The 14322-nt window shown below is 45.1% G+C and overlaps 1 protein-coding gene across 1 annotated transcript in view; it reads right to left on the bottom strand.

The window, feature by feature from the left end:
* The window catches only part of PEPD (peptidase D), a 129490-nt gene that overhangs the window by 72428 nt on the left and 42740 nt on the right, over positions 1–14322 (bottom strand). Inside the window, exons 8-9 of the mRNA XM_035120425.3 lie at positions 7881–7956; positions 6392–6438 (exon numbers count right to left, since the gene is read on the bottom strand). Of these exons, the coding sequence (XP_034976316.1) occupies positions 6392–6438; positions 7881–7956 (123 nt within the window). The remainder of the gene's footprint in view (positions 1–6391; positions 6439–7880; positions 7957–14322) is intronic.

The following is a 14322-nucleotide window of genomic DNA, read 5'->3' as shown; positions in this document are numbered from 1 at the left end:
CCAGATCCATGGGAAATCCCTTGTGGGGTGCCTCAGGGTTCGGTCCTCTCCCCCATGCTTTTTAACATCTATATGTGGCCGCTGGGAGAGATCATCAGGGGGTTTGGGCTGGGTGTTCATCAGTATGCGGATGATACCCAGCTCTACCTCTCTTTCAAATCAGAACCAGTGAAGGCAGTGAAGGTCCTGTGTGAGTGCCTGGAGGCGGTTGGAGGATGGATGGCGGCTAACAGATTGAGATTGAATCCTGACAAGACAGAAGTACTGTTTGTGGGGGACAGGAAGCGGGCAGGTGTGGAGGGCTCCCTGGTCCTGAATGGGGTCACTGTGCCCCTGAAGGACCAGGTGCGCAGCCTGGGAGTCATTTTGGATTCACAGCTGTCCATGGAGGCGCAGGTCAATTCTGTGTCCAGGGCAGCTGTCTATCAGCTCCATCTGGTACGCAGGCTGAGTCCCTACCTGCCTGTGGACTGCCTCGCCAGAGTGGTGCATGCTATGGTTATCTCCCGCTTGGATTACTGCAATGCGCTCTATGTGGGGCTACCTTTGAAGGTGACCCGGAAACTACAACTAATCCAGAATGCGGCAGCTAGACTGGTGATTGGGAGCAGCTGCAGAGACCACATAACACTGGTCTTGAAAGACCTGCATTGGCTCCCAGTACGTTTCCGAGCACAATTCAAAGTGTTGGTGCTGACCTTTAAAGCCCTAAACGGCCTCGGTCCAGTATACCTGAAGGAGCGTCTCCACCCCCATCGTTCTGCCCGGACACTGAGGTCCAGCGTCGAGGGCCTTCTGGCGGTTCCCTCACTGCGAGAAGCAAAGCTACAGGGAACCAGGCAGAGGGCCTTCTTGGTAGTGGCACCCGCCCTGTGGAACACCCTCCCATCAGAGGTCAGAGAGATAAACAACTACCTGACATTTAGAAAATACCTAAAGGCAGCCTTGTTTAGGGAAGTTTCTAATCTGTGATATTTGATGTATTTTAATGTTTGTTAGAACTGGATATGGAACAACTGATTGGTTCAAAATTGGGAAAGGAGTACGACAAGGTTGTATATTGTCTCCCTGCTTATTTAACTTATATGCAGAATTCATCATGCGAAAGGCTGGACTAGATGAATCCCAAGCCGGAATTAAGATTGCTGGAAGAAATATCAACAACCTCAGATATGCAGATGACACAACCTTGATGGCAGAAAGCGAGGAGGAATTAAAGAACCTTTTAATGAGGGTGAAAGAGGAGAGCGCAAAATATGGTCTGAAGCTCAACATCAAAAAAACCAAGATCATGGCCACTGGTCCCATCACCTCCTGGCAAATAGAAGGGGAAGATATGGAGGCAGTGAGAGATTTTACTTTCTTGGGTTCCTTGATCACTGCAGATGGTGACAGCAGTCACGAAATTAAAAGACGCCTGCTTCTTGGGAGAAAAGCAATGACAAACCTAGACAGCATCTTAAAAAGCAGAGACATCACCTTGCCGACAAAGGTCCGTATAGTTAAAGCTATGGTTTTCCCAGTAGTGATGTATGGAAGTGAGAGTTGGACCATAAAGAAGGCTGATCGCCGAAGAATTGATGCTTTTGAATTATGGTGCTGGAGGAGACTCTTGAGAGTCCCATGGACTGCAAGAAGATCAAACCTATCCATTCTTAAGGAAATCAGCCCTGAGTGCTCCCTGGAAGGACAGATCGTGAAGCTGAGGCTCCAATACTTTGGCCACCTCATGAGAAGAGAAGAATCCTTGGAAAAGACCCTGATGTTGGGAAAGATTGAGGGCACTAGGAGAAGGGGACGACAGAGGACAAGATGGTTGGACAGTGTTCTCGAAGCTACGAACATGAGTTTGACCAAACTGCGGGAGGCAGTGCAAGACAGGAGTGCCTGGCGTGCTCTGGTCCATGGGGTCACGAAGAGTCGGACACGACTAAACGACTAAACAACAACAACAACAATGTTTGTTGGAAGCCGCCCAGAGTGGCAGGGGAGGCCCAGCCAGATGGGCGGGGTATAAATACTAAATTATTATTATTATATTATTATAAATCTACTTCAATACAGCAGAGTAAAGGGAGCAGGGGAGCTCTAACTTCCCAATACTCTGCCTCAACGAGCGGACTTTGCCGGCTCTGTGCTGGCTTCTATCAAGAAGGAATTGACGCAGTCTTGGCCACTGATCTCACAGGTTACTGGTGGTCACAGAAAACCCTCCAGCTCCACACCCAAGGCTCCTCCAGCCAGCCTGTCTTTCTCAAGCACCAGTTCTCTTGGACTACCATCATGAAGTTTCAGCTGCCTGGCTAGTGTGAAAGTACCCCAATTTGTAGCCAAGCATCGCTGGGTAGGAGCCACAGCCTTGCGCAGCATCCGCTTTTCCACAAAAACAATTTGCCGTCCCTTAAGAGTCAAACAAACCTTTTATTAAAGGGGGATAATAGTAGTAATAAAAAGCTGTAAAAAGCACGAAGGCTGGATGCACGCACAGTTAAGCCTTATGATATTCCTCCACTCTATTGATCTGACATTATTTATGACAACTTTACTGGGCAGAATATCATCAGCCTCTTCCCAAATTGAGTTTTCGGAGACAGCAATAAGGAGGATGAGGCTCTTCTTGAATTCAGCTGTGTCACAGGCAGAGATGGCTGGATTCCTCCAGGGTCTTCTCAGAACACCCCGGAAATGAACTAATTTGTTTCCCCAGAATAACTGGAGATAAATTTGATTTCCTGAGCTAATCTGAAGGACTCGGGAAATGAGCACATGACCTGAACCCGTGAGCCAGTGTTAAGAGCACCCTTCCTTTATTAGTTATGATTTCTTATATTTATATCCCTCCCCTCCTCCCAAAGGAGCAGACTGGGAAAGGTCTCTACTGCAAAGGCTCGTTGAAAGAGGAAAGTCTTCAGTAGGCACCCAAAAGAAAACAGAGATGAGGACTGCCTAATTTTCAAGCAGAGGGAATTCCAAAGGGTTGAGGCCACAACACCAAAGGCCTGATAGCTACTCGTTCATTGGATGTTTTTCAACAGAGGTTGGATAGGTTGGACCTGTCAGGGATTCTTAAGCAGCGATTCCTACATTACAGTGGGCTGGACTAGATGAGCACCCGTATCAGGTTTTCTGTCCCATAATTATCTCCAATGGATTTCCCAAGCTATTCCATGTTCCCACAAGCAAAGAAGGAAACGTCACAAGCAACTTACGAGGAAGTCATATTCTCAGCTTCTGTTGATGCTGCTTTAAAGTTTTCAGTACTAACCTTTACAAGGTTGGCAAGAACCATTTGGGGCTTTAAAAGAATGCAACAATAGCTTCCAAGAGGCTTTGCAATGCTAATCCACCTCCTCTAAATATTGCATTTCTCTTTCTACTTAAAGAAAAAGTGACTGAGGCCCATTAACCAAATGTTGGTTCTGCACCATCCTCCCCATCTTTCTTCTTCACCACCCCGAAAGCAAATATGTCATGGGATGCGCACCAAACTGACCTATTTTGCCTTGCACAGCCAAACACATGTCAAGTACACTTGATGATACTAAAAAATGCCCCAATGGGACCTTTTAATTCATTTTAATGGGACACTGACTCCTATGCCAATGCCACTTGATTGAAATTATGAATCAAGTGTTAATTACCTCATTAAAAAGGCAACATATTTTATGGCATGATGGGGAAAGTGAGATTAGAATAGAAGGAGCCTAATGACAAATGTGAATGCCAGGCAAATTTAATCTCCCTTCAAAACAAGGAGGCTACGTTTAGCTGCAAGGGATCAAACTGATGCTTAAATAACGTTGATGCAGCTTCTAAAAGCGAACTCAGGTGGTGACATCCAATGGCTTTGTAGCCAAATCAGGGGCCACAGAGAAACACAAGGGAGGTATCAGTCAGCATCCTTGGCGGAACCCCAAGGTTCACAGATGTACAAAAAGGGAGGAGGGATGTAAAATCCAACTCACAGCCACATGTGCACTGAGAATGCTCAAGTAGAAACAGAATGCTGAATGTCAGTTGGAAAAGAAAAATGGGAGGCTATCCTGGAGCACGAGACACCTGGCTGGCTATCACCCTGAAGATCTGCACACCTGCAACATCTTGTGGAGACCCCCCATTAACACAGACCGCTTTAAGAAAAGTCCCAGAGTGAGAATATATTGTTACAAAAGCCCAGTGCCGGTCCCTTTCTCTGCCAAGCCGTGGCAAGAGTGCATGGGATCTCAGGTACCCACACAGGGTCTGTGTCCCTTTGGAGAATAGAAGATGTGGTGGAGGCTGCCGTGCTTTAAGAAATACAGTCAATTCACCTATTTACACCCTCAGTCTGCATGGAGGGGCTCCAGATCTCAAGATAATGGCCCAAAGCATTGCAGGCAGTCCTTCCTTCTCCCTCACCAAGATGGATCCAGTGGCGGAGCATATGCCTGCGCTGCCCATGGCAGGCACACTCCCGAGGGGGCGGGGCGTACTCCTGAGAGGGGCGGGGCATGGAGGGTGCCCTCCCAGGTGTGGGATAGCCACTTGGGTGCATGCCAAATGTCACCCCCCTCAGCGAAGACACCCAGGGGGGTCTATCCCCACCGCACCCCCTTCCTCTGCCCCTGGATGGATCTCTCCTCTTCTTCATCCCAGAAGCCCCTTGTCCCCCACCAGAGCAGTTACCCTGGTAAACTTCCAAATTTCCAGTCTCTGGTCACACCTGGAGCAAGGAGTTGTTGACAACCCTCAATAGTTCTCTATTGCAATGCTAGCAGCTCTGCTTGTCCCTCAGCCAGCCAGGCTGGTTTGCATAAGGCAGCCCCGGAATTCCTTTGCAGCTTGTATTCTTTCTTCACTTAACCCAAAATCCTAGCATTTATTACTTTTTGTGTTTAGCCCCCCCCCCCCCGCAGTTCTGTAACACCATTCATACAAGGACATCCTCTTGCAGAATTAAATAAAAAGTAAAATAGAAGTAGATGCCTTAGTTTGCTTAATAAGAAAACATGGAGTTTTAAGGAAAGACACTGCATGCATATGAAACCCTATTAACACCAGGGTGCAAAAAGAGGCTTAATTGGTGGCATTTACTCCATAATTATAAAATTGGATAATAAAGTTGGAACATTTATGAGGAAATGGGCCAGAGATCTATAAGAGGAGAGCAGAAGAGGGTTAAATTACCACCACCAAGTATATAAAAGGAGTTTAAAAATAAGATTCAATATCAACAGTATTTGACCCCAGGTAGACTTAATAGGATATATTCAACAACACAGGATACAGTGGAACCTCGAGTTGCAGACATAATCCATCCCAGAGGCACGTCCGCAACTCGAAGCGGTTTGCATCCAGAAGCTCCGCGCCTGCGCATGGCGCGATTTAGTGCTTCTGCACATGTGCGAGCAGCGAAACCTGGAAGTAACCGTTCTGGTACTTCCGGGTTGCCGTGGGACGCAAATTGAAAAGACGTAACCTGAACCGGACACAACATGAGGTATGACTGTAAAAGTGTTTTGCAGCTGCTTGGTAATGCAAATATATTGGACTACTATTTGAAATCTTATTTCAGAAAGGACTGGACATCTATTACGAAATGACCCTAAAATACTAGTACTGAATTCAGTATTTGGAAGGTATAGTGTTAGACCCAAGTGGCTGGCGCCAATCCCACAGAGATCAGCAGAGGTGGGCAAACTTCATGCTAATCAGCTCCACTTTGCTTTATAGTAGAGCCCCAAGATCTACCAGTTAGAGCCACGTGTAAATGGCAGAGCATTAGGAGTAAATAGTCTATGATTCTTTGATCAGCATGTAGCAAAGAGGAAGTTCAAACTCCAATCACCGTGAAGCCTGGCTGGACATCCCCTGCTGGACACATGCTTCTCTCAGGATACGAAGCCATATGGGCAAAGGAAGGGGTGGAGGGATCTAAAGACTCATTAGGGAAAGCAACACAAACAGATGGAAATCGAAATGCATAAACAAAACACCAATATTTGCTCCAGCTGCAGCAGAGACATTTCACCAAACACTCCAGGACATTTTATGGCCCCCATAAACACTCATGTACGTAGGAGGCATAACTGTGATATTCACACACATAAAAGCTGCTTTATTGGATGCTATCAAGCAATAATAATGGCTATTAGGTATAGTTTCTGTAAATTACATAAAAGTCTGCAAAGAGAATTATACTGCTTTAAAACCATACCTAAAAGCAATTGTCATCTAATAGCACGGAGGAAATGTGGGGAATGCCTTCTATATAATAAAATATGTCTAGCCCCAGCCTCGAAATGAGCACGTGCAATTGCCATTAAATCAGTGTCGCTCAGAGTTATCTGGGGGCATTTCCTGCTAACAGAGATGCTTTTCCATAGTGTTGTCACGTTGAAAAGGTACTCACCTCTCCAGCTCATATTCTTTCATGCCTATTTTGATGGCCTTCATTACCTGTTGTCACAAACATAGGACACACCCTAAGAAATTTGGAACAGAAGAACCTTAAACACTTGACAATTTTGTGTTTATCTTGGGAGCTACCATGATTTGATGTATAATGCACTTAAATAGCACCCCCTGGACATAGCAAAGAATATGAATGTACTAGAAATGTGTGATGATCACATCCTGGATCCAAAAAATTATGTCCCCAGGGTGGAGCTGAATGCAAATCCCCGCAGCGTTTCCCTATCCATGCCCCCCCCCCAGGGCAATAAATGTCTGATGAGGGTTCAATTGATGATCTGGATATGTGAACCTATCCCTCCATGTGAGAAGGCCACCCAGATGCCTTAGGAAATGTGTCGAAGGATATTGCAGAACACAGGAGCACATTTACAGCATGCTGAGTAAGCCTGAGCCTACAAGGAGGTCTTCTCTCGAGAAAAAAGGGCCATAATGATCAAGGGGATGAAGCAAAGCTCCATTGAGGAAAGGCTGCAGAGTTTTGGACTTTTACTTGCCTTTTCTCTAAAGAGGTATCATGGTTTATAAAATTATGAATCGCATGGAGAAAGTGGCAATATATATACCGTGGTACCTTGGCTCCCGAACAAATCGGCTCCCAAATGTCGCCAACTTGGAAGTAAGTGTTCCAGTTTGCAAATGTTTTTTGGAAGCCGGACGTCCGTTTCGGCTGTTGGCATTGTTTCTGGGGCCAATCAGAAGCCGTGTTTTGGTTTGCGAACGTTTTGGAAGTTGAACGGACTTCCAGAACGGATTGAGTTCGAGAACCATGGTACCACTGTATATTTATTTATCCCTCTCTCATAACACTAGAACTCGTGGGCACCCCATGGAGCTGAATATTGGTAGATTCAGGACAGATAAAAGGAAGGACTTCTTCATGCAGTGCAGAGTTAACCTATGGATCTCACTCCCACAGGAGGCAGTGATGGCCACCAATTCTGCTGGCTTTAAAATTGTGTTGGACAAGTTTATGGAGGCCAACCACTAATCATCATGACTATGTTCTCCTTCCACTGTCAGAGGCAATACACCTCTGAATACCAGTTGCTGGGAATTGCAAGTGGGCAGATTGCTGCTGTGCTCAAGTCTTGCTTGCAGGTTACCTATAGGCATCTGACTGCACACTGTAAAAACAGGTTGGTGGACAAGAGGGGCTACTGGCCTGATCCAACAGGGCGCTTATGTTCCTATGTGTTCCAGCATGATAAGTGAAGACATTTTGTTCCCTGGGCATCAACAGCCAGTTCAAGGGCAAAGCAATGTGTATTATTAGGATTCTATTAGAAGGAACATTATCCACCTAATTCTGTCCCAGCTCTTCCATTAGTTTATTACTAAGCAATTCAAGTAGCTGGGAACATTTTCTGAAAAGCCACCGTTACACAAAGAGCAGAAAAAATTATTATCTGTAAGAGATCCATTACCTCTTTATGAGCTTCACTGGAAATTTTATTGGTATAACGCAGGACTTCCAACTCCATGTCCGTCTTAATCACACGGCTTCAAAAGGAAAGGAGAAGAGGAGAATCAGGTTAGTAATTCCCCCTACAGCTCAGCAGTGATTAAGTTGAGAGCACAAAGAATAACCAGGTAACCTAATTGGCAAACCTACCGCCGACCAGATGCGTTTCAAAAGCAAGAGGCTATTACGAGATTGCAGCAAATAAAGGACATCAGGAAATAAAAGGTATGTGTGGCATTCAATTTACTCAAAGTAGGATGAGCTGAAAAAGCACCTGCAAGGCTGGTATAAGATATCGAGTTTGATCACCCTAACTGCAACCCCTAGACCGTATGTGGGGTGCAAGCAGCTAGAGTTTGTGGATAGGAAGGAGAAGATCTAGGGCAGCCTTCCCCAACCTGATGCCTTCCAGATGTTTTGGACTACAACTCCCATCAGCCAGCCCGCAGGACAGCAAAGCCCAGCTGGCTTAAACTGATGGGAGATGCAGGCCAAAACACCTGGAAGGCACCAGGCTGAGGAAGGCTGCCCAGTGGACTTGGCCATGGCTGAAGGCAGGTGACCAGTCAGGCTAGTGCCTGCCATTGTTAAAATTATATCAGAGAAACCTGAAGCACTTTCTCAGGACCATTTAACAGAATCATTGGGCTCTGAGTGTGAATAAATCCTGAGTTTATACTCTTGATTTGTACATTTATCACATCAGTACACTGTGGGAATTCTACTTCAGTTTGGTTTTTAAAACAGGCCATGCAAGACAGGGTCAGACACAACTTAGATGAGGGTGCTGTTCACTGTTTCCAGAAACTCTCTTCTCATTGTGAGACTTTTGTGGGTGAACTGAGAGTTTGTTGGACCTTGGGGCTGAGAGGGAGGGAGGAAAGAAAATGAATCAATATTGATCTATATATATTAGTAATTTTGTATTAATGTGACATTTTTATATGTAACTGTGCATTTTTGTAATATTCTGTTTAAGTTGTCTGCTGTTGCTTCATTTTTCTGTACACCACTTAAGATATATATTTAATATATCAAGAGGTTAGAAATTAAATAATCAAATAAAAAATGACCATGGATCTCCCACGCTCTGTCTAGTTCAGCTTACAGTGTCAGTATAAGTTAAGGATGAAGGAGCCGGATAATGAACTAACGGAATTGTATTGAAGAACTCAAACACATTTCAAGCTTGAAAAACCTTAGTCCTGGGAAGTAAAAAACCTTTCACAAGATGCTACCTATTTATTTGTTAATAACACTTCTATACTGTCTCCCATGTCAAGTCAGAGACAGCTGGCTGCTTTCAAGGCATACTTAACAGTGCACAGAATTCCCTCACTCTGTAAAGTGCAAAGCAGGTTGGTTTATTCTAGACCTTCCTGTTCACATCTACCAGGCCCACCCCCCACCCCTATTAGACACCCTGAGAAAGTCGATGGGAAAAAGCTCCCCCTCCCCACTCTCATAACACTAGAACTCATGAGCATCCAGTGAAGCTGCAAGTTGGAGATTCAGGACAGACAAGCAGCAAAAACATCTTGTCCCAGGCCAGACATGCTTTATTGACCTTGCTTTGCCTCGACCTGCCATGAATAGGCAATCCCTCTGCCTGCATTTACTAAACAGGGTACACAATTGTGGGGTCAGACAGTCCTACGAAGATATGCATGTTTTATTTAGCCAACCCTGCACTCTTTACCAAGCACAAGTCACAAGCTTCCTGCCATTTCTCAAGCTATAGAAATGGGAGTCCGAGGCACAGTAGCAGAATATGAATGAATCCTTGCCTAAAGCTACCAAGTCCTTTGGGTTGCTGAAGCTTGTTTCGCAAAGGTAGCAGGCAGAGAAGGCGGGCGGGGGGTGGGGAGAGAAAATATCCCTGCACACTGTTTTGGCTCAGAGCTGTATTAAATTTATGAACCCCTGGATGAAGAGTTTAGCAAAAATCGAAAGCTTGCACGTCTTCAGGCAGGAGCTGGGGTGCAGCATAAAAGCCAAGGAAATGGTGCTTGGGATCAAGGAGGCCTAGCGCAGATCGCACCTCTGCCATGAACTCACCTGGTGGCCACCCAAAATGCCGTTTAGTGGCAGCCTCTGGAGTGCTTGGCTAGGTCAGCCTTTATGAATTGGAAGCCCTCCAGTTGTTCTGAACAGTCAATACTGGGTGGGGCTGGTGGGAGTTGCAGTCTAAAGCAGACATCCCCAAACTTCGGCCCTCCAGATGTTTTGGACTACAATTCCCATCATCCCTGACCACTGGTCCTCTTAGGTAGGGATCATGGGAGTTGTAGGCCAAAACATCTGGAGGGCCGCAGTTTGGGGATGCCTGGTCTAAAGCATCTGGAGGGTGCCAGGGTGGGGGAAGGCTGCTCAAGATCCAGGTTTGCAAACCTGTTTGAAACCATTCACTTGCTGATTTATCACAAAACCATGGTTTGCATCCACAGTGAAACCATGATATGGCAGAGGATTTCCCAGCTTTTCAGACTGGAGTCTTTCCCAGTTCTTATTGGAGATGAACCTGGGACCGAACCTGGGACATTATGCAAGGACAAGTGTTGTGCTCACCAAAACTTGCCCTTCCTTTTTTAAGGAGCAGGCAAGCAGAGCCTTAATCTAATCACCTCCCATGATAGGACTTGAAATTGCATCTCCCATTTTCAGTAACCAGGACACTACAAGTTGCTTCCGAGAGACTTGCTTCCTGTGCTGACATATGGGTCACTGTCCGGAGCATATCTCTTGACCAGAGGGAGGCAAGTTCAAAGCCATAAATCCTGCAGACACACAAAGACCGTCTCTGCACTAGAGAGGTGCTTTGGGGCTAACAAGAACATTTCATTCATCCCCTAGAAGGCAGAAGCAGTTCTTTCACCAAAGTTTGGAGCAGCTACTTTTATAGTCAACTTGCCATAAATAGCACCCAAGATAAAGAACGTAAGAGCCTGAGGAATCAGGCCAATGGCCCATCTAGTTCAGCATCCTGTTCTCACAGTGGCCAAGCAGAGACCCGTAGGAAACTTGCAAGCAGGACCTGAGCACAACAGCAATTCTCCCTTCCTGTGCTTTCCTGCAACTGGTATTCAGAAGCATTTCTGCCTCCAACTGTGGAGGTAGAAAATAGCCTTATCCCCCAGAAATTTGCCCAATGCTCTATTAAAGCCATCCAAATTGGTGGTCATCACTGCCTCCTGTGGGAGCAAGTTCCACAGTTTTAAATGCATATATTAGTCAAAATAGAATGCAGAAATTCTATAACGAAACCTTCTGTATATTAAGAGAAATATCTTAAGAGTTCTAGCATCATGAAAAAGACGGGAAGTCTTTTCTCTATCCACATCCTCCGTGCCATGTATAATTTTATAAGGTCCCCAAATGCTGCAAACCTTTCCTAATATGGAAATGGATTCTGCCATTTTGAACATACCAGAGTTCTTATGGTACTCTAATCTGAGTTGAATGTTTTAACAGAGTCTGAACTGCAGCCTTCCAAAATGTTGTGCTCTCCACATGCTGTTGGACTCTCATCACCACGGGTGATTGGCCATGTTGACCAGGAGGTGGAGCCCAACACTCTTCTACAGATGCTCTTCTACAGGGTAGCCAATGTGGGCACCACCTATCATTACAGTTCTGTGTCGAACTTTCTAGCACTGTCTGCCCCCCCCATCTCTCTCTCTCTCTCTCTCTCTCTCTCTCACACACACACACACACACACACACACACACTTCAAAACTGTGACCACAGTGCTATCAGAGCATTCATGCATCCAAAGATGTCCATTACATCCCAGCTTGGCTCTGATTGCTTCAGTTTACTAGACCATTTTGAAACAGGTTATCCACTAACAATGCAAAAGAACTAGCATAAGAACTCCCCGATTTAGACAATTAGACAAGAACGACAAACAAAGCCCCAGCCATGTTGATATCAGCAGGAGAGTGCCACAAGAAAATCAGAACCAAACAGATCCATAAGTACATTCTGTGAGAGGAAAAGATCAGCCCAAACTTTACTTAGCAACCAGCGGATCTGGTCCAAATAAAGCATCACGCAAAAGACCAGGGTAAGTGTAGCGTCTCAGCCCCACCTGAGCCAGGGTAGCTGTCCTGCAAAATCAAGAACTAACTACCCTTGGTACCTGCACGAAGAATACATGGGGGAGATCTGGCCAAAAAAACAAAAACAAGAACTCATAACATCCTCCCTCTTCTCCTCTAAAATGTGCAAAAATGGAAACACTCGATGCAACGTTAAAAGGTTTCCAACAACCCTTTTAAGTAAATATCTTTCCCAGCCTCCATCTGTATTGGAACAGCTTTTAGATGCTTTATCTTTTATGTGTTTGCTGCCCTGAGCTCCTGTGGGAGGAAGGGCAAGATATAAATCTAACACATACATATATACATACATATATAAATAACACTGCACATTTCTCCGTCCCTCTTTCTTATCAATCCCTGCTTGGGGGTGGGGGGAGGGGAATGGAAGGATGCAAAAATGTCCATAACAACTGCATGCATTTCCATTTACTACCCTTGGATTTAGAAGAAGCTGCATTTCTAGTGAAACAGGGAATGCAGAGATGCAGACTTGCAGAACTTACATGATCCACTTTCTGGGCTATGTGCCCTGTAGTCTCCCTGCTTGCCAGGTTTCCCATGTCCCAACCTTAAGGATGGGATGCCTTATTTGGAAGTGGCTGTCTCTTTCTAAAAGCTTTCTCCTTGGCTCACCTTATTCTCATATCTTTAAAGGGGCAGATATAATACGTCCCTGCAAATAACAGATGCTAGCTTTACATGCTTTTTTAAAATTGCGGTTTCCACCAGGGGAGGTAAAGAAACTCTCTGCCTCCCATTGTACATTATTTGGCTGGCTACTCTTCAAAATCTCCATTGGTCATTTTAACGGAGGGCTCCAATTTTTCAAATTGCAAAGCTCACAACAAAATGCCTAAATGTAGCAATCCCACTTAAATCTGATTGCTTCTTTTATCCCTCTCCTATTATGATCTTACACATTTTATATCCTGTAACATTTTTTATTTCATTTGTGCCTGGTGGGCCATAAATAAATCATGTTCGCCACTGAATACCCCTTGGTCACAGGTTCTGGCTTGGCCTGCCTTTAATCATCCCATGCCTCCCTTAAATATTTTATAAAAACCTAAATACAGAAGAGAAATTTTATTGGCATATATTAACTACAAAGCTTTTGCTGGCAGATTCGCTAGAGTTTCCTTTGCAGGCAGATGTTGCCCCTGCAATCATATATATTGAGGTGGAAGTGTTCATCAATATAGTTATTACCAGGGGGTTAGAGGAAGTATAGGAAGTATAGTCAATCCTGTCATGAGACCGTTTCCAGGCCAACAGTCATAATCAGTTTTACCAAGGCTGTTATTTTCTCCTCTGTGTTACTGGTCAGTTGACTCAAAACAAATCATTTTGAAGGGTTACAAGTAACAGCAAGGCATGCTGGACACCTGAATTTCCTTTGTCGCTGCTGCTTTGACTTGCAACTGAATGCTGCATTTCGCTTTACGCTGCTTCAATACGATTGTTTAATTTTTGGTTTGGAATGTGCATGGTTTAACCCAGGAACCTCCGACGGAATGGCAGGTTATAAACACTTTTAATGAAATAAATACTACTACTCCTGTTTCTGAGGGAACAGCTGGTTCTGTGTTGCTTTCATTGTTACAGTCTGTGTTTTTAATGGATCTTCTTAGATTATATTAATTCTATTAGTGTTTTAGTACATTTTAATGTCTGTCTTGTCTATGTTTTTAGCTTGTTCTGTTTTATCTGTGCAAGCCGCATTGAGTCCTGAACAGTGGAAAAGGCAAGATATAAAAAAAGTGTAACAATAGCATACAGATGGGTTGAAATGGATGTGTAAGGGCATAACTGGGGAGGAGGCATGTGCAGGACCCCCTCCCACTGTCCCCTGCACCTGCCAGAAGCGGCTTGCTCCATTCCCAACCACCCCATTTTGAGCAGGAAGGCCTGAAGGGGGCTTGTAAGTGTGTTCAGCTGAATGTGGTTTCAAGTCTCCTCATCACTGGGAGCCTTGGGCTAGTAGCAAACTGACCGGCAGTGAAAGTCCCACAAGCATACGCTGGGGGTTGTTCCCCCCCCCCACAATAAACTTAGCCGTCAGGTAGGGTTGCCAGACTCAATAGAGGACAGGACTTCTGTGCCTTTAATTGCCCTGCTCTCTTTTGAGTCTGGAAACCTTAAAGAGAAACCAGCAGACCCTTTGTTTAATTTCCAAGCAAGGGGTCTGCTGGTTTCTCTTTAAGGTCTCCAGGCTCAAAAGAGAGCAGGGCAATTAAAGGCACAGAAGTCCTGTCCACTATTGAGTCTGGCAACCGTACCGCCAGGTTCTCCACCAGTTG

This window comes from Zootoca vivipara, chromosome 6 (assembly GCF_965207765.1).
Source record: "Zootoca vivipara chromosome 6, rZooViv2.hap1.1, whole genome shotgun sequence".
NCBI lineage: Eukaryota > Metazoa > Chordata > Lepidosauria > Squamata > Lacertidae > Zootoca > Zootoca vivipara.
Note: the sequence above shows the minus strand (reverse complement) of the source record. Positions and strands in the feature narration are given on the sequence as shown.